An 18,443-nucleotide genomic window follows, 5' to 3' on the forward strand; every position below is an offset into this window, starting at 1 on the left:
AACAAGGCCACATCAGATGTAGGCTGGGCACTTGCAATGGCTCTAGCTCGAACTTAGTACTCTGTTTTTACAAATCTGTTATTATTAACAGAATCTTCTTTATGGAAAGCAGTACAAGTTTTTCTTATATATGGACCAGTCATACCTTATAAAATGAATTTATGTGAGTAAATAAAGTGAATCAATTTAGAAAAACAAAGCTTGGCAAATGACTATTCAGTCATGTATGCACATGATTATACATGCATAGAGACAGACATGCATACGTCCAGACAAGTGTGTAGGTAGTCCCCGAGGTACAGAAACCCTGCCATTAGTGCAACTAAGCCTTTGGGTGGTGAGACCCAGGTGAGACCCCCAGGGTACTGTCGCCTTTGCCACTAACTAGATGACTGACCGGGAGAAAATTACTTTTCTGTTTCTTCACTTCCTTGCCTGTAAAAAATGAGAATAAAATAGGGCTATAAAAGTATTATGATGTCATCTCCCAAATACTGCCTCCCTTCATGCACAGCAGTTATAGAAATAATATTGCTGAAAAAAGGACCCAGGGGTGACCACACTTACTTTGTAGATCAGAAGTCTGAGGTAGCTGGAGCTTAGGTTAATTGGCCAAGGTCATGCTGCATTTAATGTCAAAATCAAGACAAAATTCAGGTCCCTCTCCCTCCTGGTAAGTGTTGCCCCCTCCCATTCTCACCCCCACCCCCAGCCCGGAATACTGCCTTCCGCACATAAACCCCTGTCAAAAGAGCTACATTTTATTTGCAAAACATAACCAAACACACTTCCACATAATATGCAAAAGCATCTTAAAATAATGCAAAAGCAAATAAGAAAAGGATAAAATCAATATTGGATTTCCGAGCATTGCCACCATTGGATAGGGAAGGAATGTCCTCCTGAAAGGTGAGAAAATGTATCACAGGGTTCTCCACAACGCTGCAATTGCCTCTGCAATCTTTATTTACATTAGGAGCCAGGCAGTCCACTCAAGTTTTCCGGGAGGATTAGGACAAAGAGGGTAGCTAATTCATCTTTGACTGTGATATACGTACATAATAAAACCTGCTCATATAGAGACCACTGTTGCATTCTCTGTAGGTCATGAAACAAAAACAGCATCAACAAAATTCCAAGGGAAACCATCAGCCACATGTTAAAAATGGGATTTCCAAATACTTTTTATGACTATTTTGGCAGAGCAACTTGCATATGGGATGGAGTAATTGCAACAATACAGTACAATGTTTTTATCAAAAAGAAAAAAAAAAACCAGGAAGAAAAGATCTACCCTTGTCCTTGGAAACATGCTGAACATTTTTCTAATCGACCTGGTGAGAAGCAAATTTACCACATTTACAAGTAAACCAAAGAATATAGGATCAGAAAATTCTAAACAAACGCCACAAAAAAAATGTAAAATGAAGCGATACAATGCCCTGCAGTTGATTACATATATAAATATCTGTAGCAATTTAAATCAGACTGGACAGAAGTTCATAGAAGAAGATATAGAAGTCTCAATCAATCACAAGCTCTATGTGAGCCAATGATACAATGTGGCTGTTGGGGAAAAGAAAACCTTAATTCAATGCTAAAATGCAACGTTAAATCATAGCAAGAAAAATACAGTAACATCCCTGGGTACACTTCACCCACCAGGCAATACTTTAAGAGGGACAGAAACAAATGTGGATTTGGCCAGAGAAGAGAGACAGGGTTGTGAGAAAAGAGAGGTAGTCTGCAAACCGTGTCAAATAAGGAGCAGTTATGACCTGGCTTCCTGGGTCAAACGAGCTTTCTTCAAACATAAGATGCGTAACTGTCCTGGAACGCATTCGCCCCTGTCCATCTCCCAGGAATGTTGCTGAAAGGATCACATGGAAGCTTAGACTGGATGGCCTCATCCACAATGTCCCTCCCAACTCAGGGATTTTATGGTTTGTGGGAGCAGCAAAACCACATCTATTTCAAGTGGTAGTAGGCTACGTCATTTCATCTCCTTCTTGGGGCAGAATATTCTCTAGAGTAGAGAGTGTTTTGACAACTAACTAGGCCCTTAAGAGAAAAGAAGATACACTGATGTGCAGATAGCCTTGATGACTGGAAGATACAACGGTGACTCAACCCAGTGCCCCCAACCCACCCTAGCACACGACCACCACCTGCTCAGATAGTAGGGCCATAAAATCTACACTGATGGGCCACCAGGAGGAAAGGCCCCCGGCCAGACAGTCTCATGTATTCACATATTTCAGAGCAAGTGGTTTAGGGCTCATTCTGAGAGTTTGTGGATCTTAAAGTGTGGCCCGAGGACCACCTACATGGGGGTCATAGGAGTTGCTTTTTAAACCTACATGGTCCTGAGGCCTTTCCCGCTGAATCAGAATTATTAGGGGCAGGAACCAGCACGTTCAGTTGCAATGAGTTCCCCAAGCACTTCTTAAACACATCATCTCAGAACCAAAGCCACGTTTTCCTACTTTGGTATACATTAGAGTCACCTTGAGAGCGTGTTAAAGCTCAGGTTCCTGGGCTCCAGAGATTTCACCTCCTTAGATCTTAGGTGGGGCCCTAGCATTCGCCTTTCGAGAACGTTCACAGGTGATGCTAATAACCAATGGACTGTCCTTAGAGAATTCTAATTCTAATCAAAGAACTAGGATACTGTCGCAGGCAGCTTCTGAAATAGTCCAAATGCCAATTCCCCACCTGCAAGCAGTCACTCTTTGATAATCTCCTTCCCTATGGGATTGGCTGGACCTGGTGACTCACTGCTAAGGAGGAACAGACTAAGGCAAAAGAGATGGAATTTCACTTTTGAGATCAGATTATAAAGGACTCTCCGTCTCTGTCTCACTCTCTGTCTCTCTCTCTCTCTCTCTGTCTCTCTCTCTCTTAACTCTGAGATAATAAATGTTGTTTCCAGCTACTAATTTTAGGGGTGATTTCTCACGCAGCGATAGACTAATAATATAAACAGATTATGAAAGATTACCCTGAAATCAATCAGACACTGGTATTTAACCCATCATTCTTCAAGTCCCATCTTATCTGTCTCTACTACAAAGGAGACAAAATGTGCATATAAATGTAAATATTTAATAATATACAGTTTGCATGTCATTTATATCATAATTTCCATTCAAGCCTTGACCTTGGAAAGCTGCCCCGGGGTGCCTGGGAGGTGGTGTGGGAGCCTAGCCTTGGGGGCAGGATGGGGATGGTGAGTATCTGCAAACCTCACACCCTGGGAAGCAAATTCTCTCCCTCCATGAACAGGGGCCATGGTACCTCCTCCAGTTCTAGCTGAAGAGAGAAGAAATGATGGGTTTCTTTGCTGGCAAGGGGAGGTGTCTTTCACCGAGAAAAATCAGTGATGGGAACGCATTCTAAATTGCTTGCCTTCTCACCAATGCGGTGCCTTATTTCTTCATTAGGGGGAAGGCAGTAAGGTTTCCCAGGGGAGAAGGTTTCTCATTTTCTCCAGGAGAACAAGCGTTGAGAAATCTCAGAGGCAATCTGTACGGAGGCACCACAGCCAACTGCAAAAGGCTCTCGATCTCAAGCCCGGACCCAGGACTTCTGAACTCTGCTGCATCAGTAAGCCCTTGGTGACCCAGGACGAGCCCCTCTACACTTAGCTGTCCTCATCTTTAAGATGAGGTGGCTGGGCCAGGTGACGGCTCAGACCCTACGGGATTAGGCCTGCGAGTCGAGGGTGGGAAGGAAACTTCTGCCGTGTCAGCGGCCGGCCGGGCCGCAGCGCCGCTCAGAGGGCCAGGCCCCCGCCGCTCAGCCACCGTGCCCTCTCGGAGGAGCGCCCGGCTGGGCTGCTGCGCCACAGAGGGCTCCGGCGGAGGAGGTCCAGCCTGTTCCCAATGGCGTCCTCCAGCTTCTGGTCACCCAGCAGGACTGCAGCCGCCAGGGCCAGCAGGAAGTACTCAGTGGCGTCGTGGACATCCTAATCCCGCGGCGTGGGGGCAAAGCAGAGACAGCGTTAGCAAACATTTCCAGGAGAGGGTGGGGAGGCGGTGCTGGGAACTCTGGCGATGACAGCTTTTGCCTGCCCAACATGCTTTCCCATCCCCTTCTGGTTCCTCGGGGGGACTCCTCGCCCACTCCACTGTTGTCCCCAGGACACTGCTCCTCCCCAGGCTCAGCCGAGCAGGCCTGCATGGCCCTGGGCCCCCTAGCTCAGGGACGCCCACATGACCCCAGCTGGCCGGTCCCAGCCACACCCCCGGACTTTTCAGCCTGCCTTAGGAAGGAAAGGGGTCCCTCATCTTTTAGATGTAGGTTTGAATCTGCCAGGAGCTGGAGGGGCATGAAGCCAAGAAACAAAAAGAAATAGGAAAATCCAGAGCCAAGAGATATGGGTGCAAGTACCTGATGACACTTGAGTCTCAGGATTCTGAACGATCAAAAACTAAATCTGTACCTGAACCTTCCAGTTACTTGAGCTAATAAGTGGACTTTTTTGTTTGGTCTTTTTTTTTTTGGCTTAAGGTCATTTGAATTGAAATCTCCCCCTCGCAGTCCATAGAGTCCTAGGTTGGTACAAAAAGATCACTCACACTTTTTGCCCCTGAATCACTTGTTTGGAGTTTGCAGGGCAGAGGCAAGATGCCAAGGGAATACCTTCACTACCAACTATCCTTCCCTACATGGTAAGGATGAGAAACAGATGCCTCTTTGGTTAAGAGTCAGAGAGAAATGCCAGGATTCCATTAACACTTACAAGTCAATAATTAATTCAGGCCAGAAACAAAGTCTGGCAAATAAGTGTAGGACATCATAGCTGCCATGAGGGTCCCCTGGGAACCCACCAGCGGCAGAACTCATGAGGCCACTGCATCACAGGATTAAGGATTGGGGTGGATGGGACAGGGGCCTCTCATAAAGGGAAGCCAAAGATCCAGGACACAGTACAAGGGTCAGAGTTGTAACAGAGAACTGCAGACCATTCACATAGTTCTGGAAATGACTGGAAAAGTAAGTGTTGGAGCCAACTCCAGCACAGCAAGCAGGAGAAGCAGGGCTAACTTAGAGCCATCTTAAAACCTAGGCCTGCTTACATTTGAAGACCCCACACCTCATTATCACAAAGATACTAAAATGTATCCACCTTGCTCCTTAAATATAATTTGAAATAACTTCCTAAGAAGTGGGTTGCAGTTGGCTAGTTGGCTTGTCACATTTAGTGGATATTCAATTAAGTATTTATTAATTTCTATTTTAATTTGGGAGCTTGTATGTGCATGGCCCATAAAAGGCCATGTTCTCAATCTATCCCTGTGAAGGCAGAGCTATTATTGGGTGGAACCTTTTGATTAGGTTGTTTCCATGAAATGTTTCCATTCAAGACAGGTCTTAGTCCCATGGCTGGACTCCTTTATGAGAGGATAAAAGACACTTGAAACTCAGAGAGCTCAGAGAAGCAAAGAGATGAAATCCAGCGAGAAACGCCCTGGGAATATGAAGAAAGGATCCAGGGGAACTGAGAGAGAAAACCACTGAAATCAGAAGCTAAACCCCAGAGAGAAGGACGAGCAGATGTTGCCATGTGACAGAGAAAACCCAGATGCCAGCAGCCTTTCCTCAGAGAAGGTATCCTCTTATTAATGCCTTAATTTGGATATTTTCATGGCCTTAGAATTGGAACTTGTAACTTAATAAATCCCTATTGTTAAAAACCAACCCATTTCTAGTATGTTGCCTTCCAGCAGCTTTAGGAAACCAAAATATTGCATTTCTTTTGTTTAGGGGTCATATATTTTTGTAGGCCCTTAAGGAGCTCACAGATATTAGGCAACATGCCTGAAGTGGCTAATGGATAAAAAGCCTCAGAAATCATATGATCTGTGTCCTCAACAGAGATGGGAGCAACCTCTGGATCCCCACATGGGCAAAATAGAAAGAGCTGACGTCCCCAGTGGAGCCACTACCCACTTTATGAGACAAGACTCCCCATCCCTAGCCCTTTGGATGGTCTCTACCCCATGCCAAGGGCTCTTGACCACCTTTGCATGGGTCAGGAAAGAATGCAATTAGGTGCTTGTCCTTGCACATCCTTGGAAGCTTCACTCTTACCTTCAGCTGGTTGTAGGTGAGTAGGCCCAGGCGATAATACACCCTGGCATAGTACAGGGCCTCCTTCGGACTCTGCAGCCAGGGTGGACAGAGGGACAGAGTCTTCAGATAGCAGTCTTCAGCCATCTCGTACATGTGCAAAGAATAGTACACCGTGGCCAGGCGGTGAAAGGCCACCAGCTCCTGCTTCTGATCTCCTGTGATTTGGAAGGCAGAGAGAGAGAAAGAGAAACCCTGTAGCCCACATTTTGCATCATTCATTCATTCATTCTGTAGAATTTTTTGAAGATCTTCTAGGTGTCAAGAGCTGTGCTTGGGCCTAGGTATATGATAAAGAACAAAGTAGAAGAGGTTCCTGCTCTTATGAAGTTTTATGCCTCATCGGACAAAGACATTCCTTAAATAATCACACAAACAAACAAATATAAAATTACACCTGTGTTATGCTATAGATGAAAACATAGGACTCTAATTGGGGTATTTTTCCTGGTTAAGATTGTCTAGGAAGATTCACTAAAGAAAATTCTCTCCTTATTGCAAATGTCACCATAACTCAGAACTCTGGAAAATAATCATTTCCAAATCCCTTTGATGGGACATGATGACAAGACTTTATTGACTGAGTAACCAAGAATGCCTTACAATGGAATGTTTGTATAACAAATGTCTTCCCCACATTAAAGTGGCTCTCGTAGCAGACATGCCAAATACATCTGAGACCAGTGGTGGTCTCAGATAAGCCACAGAGTTATCACATGTTCACTTTTCTTTTTTTTTACATGGGCAGGCTCTGGGAATTGAACCCGAGTCTCCAGCATGGCAGGCAAGAATTCTGCCACTAAGCCACCGTTGCACCACCTGTCACCTGTTCATTTTTAAACTGTGCTTTGGAATGCTGATTTCTAATGAGTCTATGGCTTGGTATTTGAAGTTTTGGTGGGTATGCTGTATTAAAGCTAGTTGAGCCCCTTTAATACAAAATGATCTTTTACAGGGAACAGAGGGTTCCAATGTTGTCTTTGGAATATTTGCAAGGTAGCTGTTTGATATACTCTAAAAACATCACTTTCAGGCTTCAAAGGGTCAAATGACTAAATTAAATGAGAAAGTCCAAGGCAGAGAAATATTTTCTGATATGGAAAAATCCAGTCATGGGGAAATTGCTTGTATATAGTCTGCTTTCAGCTTCTGTCCATGGAAGGGAAAAGAATGCTCAGAGGGAGCCTCCTGGGGCAACCTAAGGCTTTTCCTGAGATTAGCAGACAGTCGGCTCAGATAAGATTTTCTGCAGTAAAGGAAAAGGAGAGAGAAGCTTTGAAGTGCAATTAGTCACGGTAAGTCCAGCACCATCCACACGTGAAGCCTGAAAATGCCCAGAAGTCCCTTCCCTTCTAGAATTGTCACAGAAGACTCCATTTACCTCTATATCCTCCTCTAATCAAGCCTGCTTTTCCTCAAGCACCAACACTTTAAGAGGAGGTTTTTTAAATCTTTTTTTAGTCTGCTGTTTTTCTGTTTTAATGGCTTGCATTGTTTTCTACTGGCTTTTGTTGAAAAACAAGCTATTTCAGCTATGTCATGAGTTGAGTTAATGCCCTAGCTAGCCTGAGAAACTGACCTTCATTTACGTTTTGATTCCATGGGAAAAAATGAGCTTTTCACTAACAACCAACCAATTAAAAATCCAAGAGACAGGATTTTGTCTTTAGCCTTTTGTAATGGGGACATCGCATGTGCACAGGATAAAATGCCATTTACCCTATACTCAGAGGATAATACCAACTGCGCTATAATAATTAACATGATGCAGGTAACACTTATCAAAGCACTGTGCTTCCTCATAACAGCTGCATGCAGTGGGTGCTATTGTCAATCCTGTGTTGGGATGATGATCTTGAGGTTTATAGAGGTTAAGCAACTTGCTTAAAGTCTCCCTGCATATTGAGAAAGCCTTCTTGACCAAAAGGGTGAAGGGAGAAATGAGACAAAATAAAGTTTCAGTAGCTGAGAGATTTCAGAGTCAAGAGGTTATCCTCAAGGTTATTCTTATGCACTATATAGATATCCCTTTTTAGTTTAAGGTGTATTGGAAAGGCTGGAGGGAAGTCCCTGAAACCGATGAGCTGTGTTCCAGTTGCCTTGATTCTTGAAGACAATTGTATAATGATATAGCCTTTACAATGTGACTGGTGATTGTGAAAACCTTGTGTCTGATGCTCCTTTTATCCAGGGTATGGACAGATGAGTAAAAAATAAGGATAAAAATAAATAAATACTAGGGGGGATAAAGGGTAAAAAATTGGGTAGATTGAAATACTGGTGGTCAATGAGAGGGAGGGGTAAGGGGTATGGGATATATGAGTTTTTCTTTTTTCTTTCTTACTTCTTTTTCTGGAGTGATGCAAATGTTCTAAAAATGATCATCGTGATGAATACACAACTATGTGATGATATTGTGAGCCACTGACTGCACACCATGTATGGACTGTGTGTGTGTGAAGATTTCTCAATAAAAATATTTAAAAAAAAGAAGTCTCCCTGCAAATGACACTGGGACCTGGGCTTTGAACTCAAGCAGTCCTATTCCAGAACTTATGCTATTGTCGATTTGTTGTCTACCCTTGAATAGTGTCTATCCTTCCCATTTAACATGCTCAACAATGAGGACCACCTACCAGTGACCGTGCTCAGTCTGGCAGCCAGGGTGGCAAATTCCAAAGCCTTGTCATAGCCTTCGAGGCTCATCTGTAGCTCCGTCAGCTTGTTGAAAATCCGGAGCTCAGTTCTGACCACTTTCATCCTCCTTGCTAAAGGAACAGCCCCAGCCTGAGAACAGAGGCACAAAGAACCTTAGTTAGTCCTAGCTAGGAGCTATCAGTTACGTACCCCAGGAGCTTATGTTCTACTGGCAGGACGAGGGGAGGGCGGTGGACTGAAGTGAATGCGGAAGGACCATGTTTCCATGTACGCCTTTTCTCAGTTGGTTCTCCTGGTTCTTGTTCTTTGTTGCTTTGCCCAGATCTTCGAGGTGGAAGAATAAAAGTCATCAGATCCAACCCTGTCTCCTAAAACTGGAGAAACTGAGAGCAGGAAAGGGGAGGTGATTTTTTCCAAGGTCACATGGGAACATCACCCAGCCATGTGCTCCCATAGCACCCATAGTGCTAGTTTATGAGTACACACATGGTCTGAAAGTGTTTGAAAAATGGTCATTTCTATTATTTTTATTATTATATAATTTTAGGCAAGTCGCTTCATCTCTCTGAACCTTATTTTTTTAATCTATAAAAGGCATATGGAAGTAGGCACTGGTTTCTGCTATGTCCCCACCCCTGTGCCTGGCACATACTGGGCGTGTGATAGATATTTGATGACTGAATAAACAAATGAACAAACAAATGAATGGCTATCTGATTAAGTGATATTACAGGATCAAATAAGATAATGAGGTTCCACGAAGTTCAGTCAATGATGGACAATAATTATAATTTGTGATATATTTGTTTGACACCTGGACAGTTATTTAGTTAGTATTATTTTCTAAATTAACTGTCTTTATCTTATGCATTATTTCTTAAATTAACTCTTGCTTTATCGTCTATAATATCTGTGAAATCATGTTTGATGAGCTAGTATTATACATACATTTTTAATGTTTAATGTATCTTAATACATGCTTAATAAAAATAGAGCGGAACAAAAATGCTCATTCATGTCCCATCTTGAATCGCGTCTCAGGCCACCAGTAGTATGTGGGAAACACTCTGGGAAACATGAAAGTGTGTTACAAACTGTAAAGTGCCATGTGCCCAACAAATGTAATTATTACGGTGTATTATTCAAGGAAGGATAATTTATCAAGCCTGAGAATGTCTGAACTTATCAGACCCTTCCCCAAGAACCTGCCAGACAAAAGAGGAGGGACAGCATGTGGGCAGTGGACGAAGGAGGGAGAAAAAAGAAATCCCGGCAAGGGAGGGAAAGGGGGCCCAAGGCGGTCCAGTGCGGCCCGCAGATCGCCTAGCCCCGACTTACCCGATAATACTCTACTGCGCGATGCCTGCTGCGGGGCCCATTGAAGAACACATCGCCAGCTTCTTCATAGAGTCTGAGAGCCAGGGAGGGCTCCTCTGACTTCAGGGCTGTCTGGATGGCTGCCTGGTGGGACAGAGATGGCCATCAAAGGCAGAGAGAAGGACTTCCAACCTTCTGTGGGACTTGCACTGGTAAGACCTTGACTGCCCGGTTTAGCCCTCTGCTAAAGCCCTCCAGATCCTAGATGGTGCTTCGCACTCATAGGGCCAGTTAGAAGCCTGAGAGAGCTCTAGTCCAGCATTTTCTCCTCATGGTATAATTAGCGTGACACAGGGAATACTCATCAAAGACCTATTATGTACCAAACTGTGCTGTGTCCTTCACAAGGGTAATCATTAATTTTTGATTAATACTTGAGTTGGGTGATTATTTTTTCTGGTACTAGAAATTATTTTTGGCAGTGCATAAACAAACATTTTACATTTTAATAGTTATTTTAATGCATTTATGTATTTTAATGTGTTTTAGAAAAGAAAACATTAAGAATAATACATCAACCTGTGATTTCAGATAGCATTATTTAGGATAAGGCTAAGTTTTAAACGTTAAGTTGATTTGAAGTTGAGTCAAAGAAACATAAGTGACTAATGGTACGGATGGTACATGAATACGGCAAAATCATAAGCTTGATATGTAAATGACTGAAGTTTGGAAAAGAGTGATCTGTCCAACCTACATTTTCCAGGTGGAAAAACTGAGGGTCGAAAAGAATAAGGAACCTCTCCAAATTCAAACCAAGAGTAATGAACAAACGCTAGCGTCTTCCAGCCCAATATTCTCCTCCTGTCCTTGCCATCTCTACTTCATCTAAACGAAATGCAATGAGTCGAAGAATGAAGAATGTCCTGCTGCATCTCCAACACAGTTAAAGGACCTCGAATAGCCCCAGGTGGGAGAATGAGTCACTTGCATGGGAATGACACTGCAGAACCACAAGCTCAGATGAAGCATATGGGTGGGTGGGACCCAGAACCAGTGCTGGTCAGTGAACATTTAATTTCTGGTGCAAGACCTTCCAAATACTATTACTGAATATGCAGTTATACAGAGAGAGAGAGAGAGGCAATGAGATGAAATCCTGGGGTCAGAGGTCTCTGCCACCAAATGCAATGCACAAACCTGAACAGCTCTTTCTGGCTCTCAGTCTCCCAGAACATGAGAGAAGCCTGAATGGTCTGCTCTCTGAAAACTCTTCCATATCCAAAATTCTGAGGCAGAATAGTGTGGAGTTTGAGAGTGAAGGCTCTATGTCAGACTGCCTGTGTGCAAGTCTCAAGCTCCAGCACTCACCTGCTATATTACCTTGGGCAAGTTACCCAGCCTCTCTGAGCCTCAGCTATAAAATGGAAATGGAAATTACAATAGAGACTTCTATTGCATGAAGTGTATAGTCATCTCCTGTACATGGTAAGCATTCAATCAATATTACACAGCTTTATTAAGCCTCAGCGGGAGTGAGTGTCTGCTAGTTTGAGTAAGGTGTGAGGGGGAAGGGATAGGGAGTACAAAGGGAAATAAGAAAGGGGAAGGAAGAAAAGATAGGCTATTTTTTTATGAAACAAAATTCCCTAAACACTATGATACTACTCAATGTCAGTATTGTGCAGATAACAGTAATAACAATAATAATAATGAAATACCATTCAGTATTTACTAAGACCCAAGAAGTTATTGTATATTTATTATGCAAAACCTTGCAATCAGGGTGTACGTCCGGCTTTGGAAAGATGAATATACTTGACACAACAAGGGAGGGAGTGACCTCCCCTCACTTCCTTCAGGGAAATTCGGGCTGCGGCTCAGGGACTGGCCCTTGGCTGCTGTTGCTCACCCTGTCAGGCCACCCTGGTCTCAATCACATGTCCAGTGAACAGCCCAGGCTGCTGACCCCCCCTTCAAGGGCTTGGCCTGGCTCCTTCCTCTCGCTGGTTCCAGCTGGTGACTTTGAGGGCCGAGCTGACCTCCCCAGCAGCCCAAGTGCACGTCCTGGAGAGCTCAGCAAGGGGCCCACCTGCAGGTACAGCTCCACCAGCTCATCTTCCTGCAGGAGGTAGTGGAGTCGCCCGGCCCCCAGCCAGGCCTCGGCCGCCTTGTCTCTCTCCCCCAGGTCGATGAAGATGCGCAGGCTCTCCTTGATGCACGTGAGGGACCTCCTGAGCGACCTGGGGGCAGATAGGAATTGGTGAAGTGGGGGGGGGGGGGGGCGGGGGTTCAGAGGGGACCTAAAGGCCTCAGCACAGAGGAGCCCAAGGCTCTGGGAGAGAACCTGGTCCCAGATCACACAAAGACGTCAGGACCTGATTTGAACTGTGGCCTGTCCCAGACAGCTGTGTGACCTTGACACAGTACAGAGCCTCTTCAATGCCCAGGTTCCCTGCTATGTAAAATGGGGATATAATTGTATCTGCCTCCCAGGACTGTTGTAAGAATTAAATGAGGTCATAAAACTAGAGAGCTTAAAATTGCCTTGCATGGAGTAAATTTTTTATGTTAGTTACCATTATTATCATTATGACTGATTCATGGGCCACCAACTTTTCTACTGCTCTATAACATATTTTTCATAAGCACCTAAAACACAGTGGATACCAAATGCATTTATTTTTTTAATGGATGCAATCAAGTTTCCCTGCAAATGGAGGATTTTCCAAGACACTGACTCTTATCGAGATTTACACCTGATTCATGGTCTCGAGTTTAAAAAAAGACCATAGATTTTAGGCCTTTCTTTTTTTTCTTTTTTCCACATGGGCAGGCACCGGAGAGTGAACCTGGATCTCCAGCCTGGCAGGTGAGAATTCTGCCACTGAGCCACCGTCACACTCCCCAAATTTTAGGCTTTTATGGTCTAAAGTTGGGAGGTGGTCTCCAGTTTCCTTGGTTCTCTCCTGTCAGCACTTACCATCTCATTGTTTAACAACCATACGTGGCTATGTCACCCACCAGATGAGCCAGTGGCTTGGCCCGGATTGACCCAGCGTGCCAATTCCCCCAGCCACCACCTGCAGTCCAGGCCTGGTCCAGCTTTCAGATGAAAAGATGTAAGGAGTGTGGCTGGCAGATCAGTGTCCATATCACTTTATTCTCAGTTCTTATGCACTGCTCTGCTTGGAGATCTCTTTTTTCTAATCTCAAGTCTTCTCTTTTCCTTATTTTTCCTTTCCCCAAAGTTCAGCCTCTGACGCTGAGTCCTGCTTCTTCCTTCCTGCCTTGACACTAGCCATGATCCTGGGGAATAGTCACCCTGATACACCTGTATGCCCAGACTTCCTCCTACCAAGCCCTGTGAGGATTCCCAGATATCTGCCCGGATGACTCTGTCCTGCCACTGGCCAGAGCCCAGCCTCCACTAATTTGTCCTGTCCTGTGTCAGTAAGAAGAACTGCCATTTATGGAGGGCTACCCTCCTGCCTGCTGTTAGGTAAGCACCTTCAGTATACATCTGTCATTTAATCTTCATAGAAACCCTAAATCATGAGGGTCCTTATGAAGAACACTTAACTTATAAATAACTTAAAGCCAGTTATTTTTAAACTTGCCCAGGTTTGTGCTGCTCATTTCTAAAGCCTTCATTTTAAGCAAAGTGCTACTTTGTCTCTAAGAAATCAGTACAATTAATATATCCACTTTAAAAATGGAAAAATTAAGGCTTGGAAAGTGTAAGTGACTTAGACAAGGTAATAAACCAGTTTAAAATAGGCTCTGACCCCGAAGGTCTGACTCCAGAGTCCCCAGGCTCACATCAGCAAGCAGCATTTAATTTCCAGCTCAGGGATCTGCAAGTGAAAAATTTCTGCTTTCTTTTGCCCCTTTAAGAACGCTGACGTTTTAAGAACATAAGCTATTTTAAAGCTTGAGCAAAGTTTCCTCATCTGCGAAATTAGGGCACTGATGCACAGCACAGTCTTGTGTGATGGACTGAAGCTGTATGAACCCCAGAAAAAGATATTCTTAAATCTAGTCCATTCCTGTGGATGGGAATCCATTGTAAGTAGAACCTTTTGATGAGATTACTGCAGTTAAGGTGTGACCCAGCCCAGTCCCCCGGGGTGTTAATTCTAGTACTGAAATTCTTCATAAGCCAAACAAAATTCAGAGAAAGCCACAGACTGCAGCCAGAAGCTGAACATCAATGGAATCAGGAAGAGAAGGGAGAGACCAGAGACCAGGAGACGTCACCATGTGCCCTGCCATGAGACAAGCCAAGGATGAAACATTGCCGCAGCCAGCCCCAGAATGCCAGTCTTTGGGGAGATAGCATCGCCTTGATGATGCCTCAATTTGGATATTCTTTTAGCCTCAAAACCCCATTGTTTAAACTAAACCAATGCATGCTATTTGCTTGAGCAGCCTAGGAAACTAAAACATCTTGTGATCAATGAGAAAATGTCAGTGAAAGCAATTCTTTCCTGGTTTAAGACTACAGAAATTCTACATATGGGTAATATTAGTTATATTGAAAGCCAAACATTAAGATCATTTTTCCCATTCCACAGGAAGACAGTTAAAGAGGTAAGAATAAAAGCAGAAGTAATGCCTTCCAGGCTGCTATTGTGTTCTTACGCAAGAATTAGTCATTATTTAGTGTAGAACTATTGCATGCAAGGTGTTCCTTCTCTTTAAAAATAACATGCACATCCTTTGTGGCACTTACCACAGTTTATATGATAAGTTGGTGATTATTTGTATAATGTCTATTTCCTGTAGCTCTGTGAGTTTGGGAACTGTATCCCTTTTGTCAGTTGTTAGCACAGTGACCGAGCCCTAGTAGAATCTCAGTAAATATTTAACTGATTCAATATAGCCACAAAGTTCTCGTGAGCCTTACCTGGGTCAGTTCTAGAGAAGGGCACCCTTCTGATTTCGGTCACCTAAAGGCAGATAACGAGACTCCCAAGGACCCCTCCAATTGAAAGACTAAAAACCCTTATCAAACTAGATTCAAAGTATCCCAGCTAAAGACTGAAAGGCTGGGCCAAAAGTTTTCAGCATCTACTTACCCAACCCCACCATCTCCCACCGCTAACCCCTACAGAGAATTCCTCCAATAGGAGGAGTTTAAATCGGTAGAAAGGCAGGATAGGATGATGAAAGCTACCTGTGTTAGTTAGACTCAGTTGTCAACTTGGCCAGGTGAGCATACCTAGTCTTGTTGCTGCGGACATGAGCCAACGGTACGTGAACCTCATCTGTTGCCAATTACATCTGCAGTCGGCTAGGAGGCGTGTCTGCTGTAATGAGTGACGTTTGACTTAATTAGCTGGTGCTTGAATGAGAGAACGCAATGTAGCACAGCCTAAGCAGCTTGGCATTCCTCATCTCAGCACTTGCAGCTCAGCCCAGGCCTTTGAAGATGCAGAGGGAGGTCACCCCCGGGAAAGTTGTTGGAACCCAGGGGCCTAGAGAGAAGACCAGCAGAGACCATCCTGTGCCTTCCACGTAAGAAAGAACCTCAGTGGAAAGTTAGCTGCCTTTCCTTTGAAGAACCAACAAAATAAATCCCCTTTTATTAAAAGCCAATCCGTCTCTGGTGTGTTGCATTCCGGCAGCTAGCAAACTAGAACACTACCCTAAGTTGGGGTGTTGTGGATCTGAGCTAATACCAGTGAAATGAGAGCCTACCAGCGTAATCAGTTTGGACTCTGTAGCAAACAAACCGGGGTCAAACCAGATGAAAAATGAACTCATTTTCATCCTTACAATTCCATGAGATTTTACTACATAGCCCTCCGCACCTATTGTTCATCTAGGATGATTAGTACTGGCTGAGCAGGCAGAATATATACCAAGCAGTTACTAATATGCACTGTATGTGATGCCCTGATAAATTCCAGAGTGATTTGAACACTGAATAAAGTAGTATTTGCTAAGTCCCTGTTCTAGTTTGCCTGCTGCCAGAATGCAATGTACCAGAAACAGAATGACTTTTAAAAAAGGGAATTTAATGAGTTGTTAGTTTACAGTTCTAAGGCTGAGAAAATGTCCCAATTAAAACAAGTCTATAGAAATGTCCAATCAAAGGCATCCAGGGAAAGATACCTTGGTTCAAGAAAGCCAATGAAGTTCAGCATTTCTCTCTCAAGCTGAAGGGCACATGGCAAACACAGTCAGGGCTTCTCTCTCTCATCTGGAAGGGCACATGGCAAACATGGCATCATCTGCTAGCTTCTTCTCCTGGCTTCCTGTTTCATGAAGCTCCCCAGGAGATTTTTCCCTTCTTCATCTCCAAAGGTCGCTGGCTGGTGGTCTCTGCTTCTCACGGCTATGCCATTCTGCTCTGTTCTTTCTGAATCCCTTTCATTCTCCAAAATATTTCCTCTTTTTTAAGACTCCAGAAACTTATCAAGACTTAGGAGACATGCCTCCAGCTATCCAGATTAACAACCACATCTCCAGGGAGATGATCTGATTACAGTTTCAAACATACAGTATTGAATAGGATTATTCTGCCTATGAAATGGGATTTAGATTAAAACATGGCTTTTCTAGGGGACATACATCCTTTCAAAGCATCACAGTCTCCTTGGGGGAATGGTGAAAAAGGGGGGAAATTCAACTTCCCCATTTGGAGAATTCCTGATGTTCTCGCAAGCATTGGGGACAAACAAATCAATAGGCCAAGCCTTCAATCTTGGGGTTTGTTCCTATGAAACTTATCCCCGCAAAGGATAAGCAAAGCCTACTTAAAATTAGGCCTGAGTCAACCCCAGAGAACCTCTTTTGTTGCTCAGATGTGGTCTCTATCTCTCTCTCTCTCGGCCGACATGGCAAGCAAACTCACTGGTCTCCCCTCCTCTATGTGGGTCATGACTCCCAGGGGTATAAATCATGGAACAGAAATCCTAGAATGAGCTGAGATTGAGAAAACCTTCTCAACCGAAAAGGGGAAAAGAGAAATGAGACAAAATAAAGTTTCAGTGGCTGAGAGATTTCAGAGTCAGAGGTTATCCTGGAGGTTATTCTTACACATTATATAGATATCACATTGTGCTGGTTTGAAAGGATGTATGTCCCCTAGAAAAGCCATGTTTTAATCCTAATCCCATTTTGTAAAAGCAGCTGCTTCTTCTAATTCCTATTCTGCATTGAATGTTTGAAACTGTAATTAGATCATCTCCCTGGATTTGTGATTTAATCAAGATCAAGATGTGGTTGTTAAGCTGGATTAAGTAGAGGTGTGTCTCTACCCATTTGGGTGGGTCTTGATTAGTTTCTGAAGTCCTATAAAAGAGGAAACATTTTGGAGAATGAGAGAGATTCAGAGAGAGCAAAGCAGAACGACATAGCCACAAGAAACAGAATCCACCAGCTAGCGACCTTTGAAGATGAAGAAGGAAAATGCCTCACGGGGAGCTTCAAGAAACAGGAAGCCAGGAGAAGAAGCTAGCAGATGATGCTGTCTTTGCCATGTGTCCTTCCAGATGAGAGAGGAACCCTGACTGTGTTTGCCATGTGCCTTCTCACTTGAAAGAGAGTCCCTGAACTTCATTGGCCTTCTTGAACCAAGGTATCTTTTCTTGGATGGCTTTGATTGGACATTTCTATAGACTTGCTGTAATTGGGATATTTTCTCTGCCTTAGAACTGTAAACTAGCAACTTATTAAATTCCCCCTTTTAAAAGCCGTTCCATTTCTGGTAAATTGCATTCCAGCAGCTAGCAAAATAGAACACCCATTTTTAGTTTAAGATGTATTTAAGAGGCTAGAGGGAAGTGCCTGAAACTGTATAGCTGTGTTCCAGTAGCCATGTCTCTTGAAGATGATTGTATAATGATATAGCTTTCACAATGTGACTGCATGATTATGAAAACCATGTGTCTGATGCTCCTTTTACCTATACTATGGACAAATGAGTAAAAAATATAGATAAAAAATAAACAAATAATGGGGGAACAAATGTTAAAATAAATTGAGTAGATTGAAGTACTAGTGATCGATGAAAGGGAGTGGTAAGGGGTATAGAAGAAAATAGGGGGAACAAAAGTTAAAACATATTGTGTAGATGGAAATACTAGTGGTCAATGAGAGAGAGGGGTAAGGGGTATGGTATGTATGAGTTTTTTCTTTTTTCTTTTTATTTTTTTCTGGAGTGATGCAAATGTTCTAAGAAATGATCATGGTGATGAATATACATCTATGTTGTGATGATATTGTGAGCCATTGATTGTACGAGTATGGAATGTTTGTATGTTAAGAATGTTTGTGTTTGTATGTTGTTTCGTCAATAAAAATTAAAAAAAAAAAAAAAAAAA

General features: G+C 43.4%; 1 protein-coding gene across 1 annotated transcript in view; it reads right to left on the reverse strand.

Moving 5' to 3' along the window:
• Positions 1-938: 938 nt before the first annotated feature.
• The window catches only part of SH3TC2 (SH3 domain and tetratricopeptide repeats 2), a 91,657-nt gene continuing 74,152 nt past the window's right edge, over positions 939-18,443 (reverse strand). The window contains exons 13-17 of the mRNA XM_077137367.1: positions 12,203-12,353; positions 10,132-10,254; positions 8,772-8,922; positions 6,097-6,293; positions 939-3,967 (exon numbers count right to left, since the gene is read on the reverse strand). Of these exons, the coding sequence (XP_076993482.1) occupies positions 3,776-3,967; positions 6,097-6,293; positions 8,772-8,922; positions 10,132-10,254; positions 12,203-12,353 (814 nt within the window). The 3' untranslated portion in view covers positions 939-3,775. The remainder of the gene's footprint in view (positions 3,968-6,096; positions 6,294-8,771; positions 8,923-10,131; positions 10,255-12,202; positions 12,354-18,443) is intronic.

This window comes from Tamandua tetradactyla, chromosome 20, assembly GCF_023851605.1.
Source record: "Tamandua tetradactyla isolate mTamTet1 chromosome 20, mTamTet1.pri, whole genome shotgun sequence".
Taxonomy (NCBI): Eukaryota; Metazoa; Chordata; class Mammalia; order Pilosa; family Myrmecophagidae; genus Tamandua; species Tamandua tetradactyla.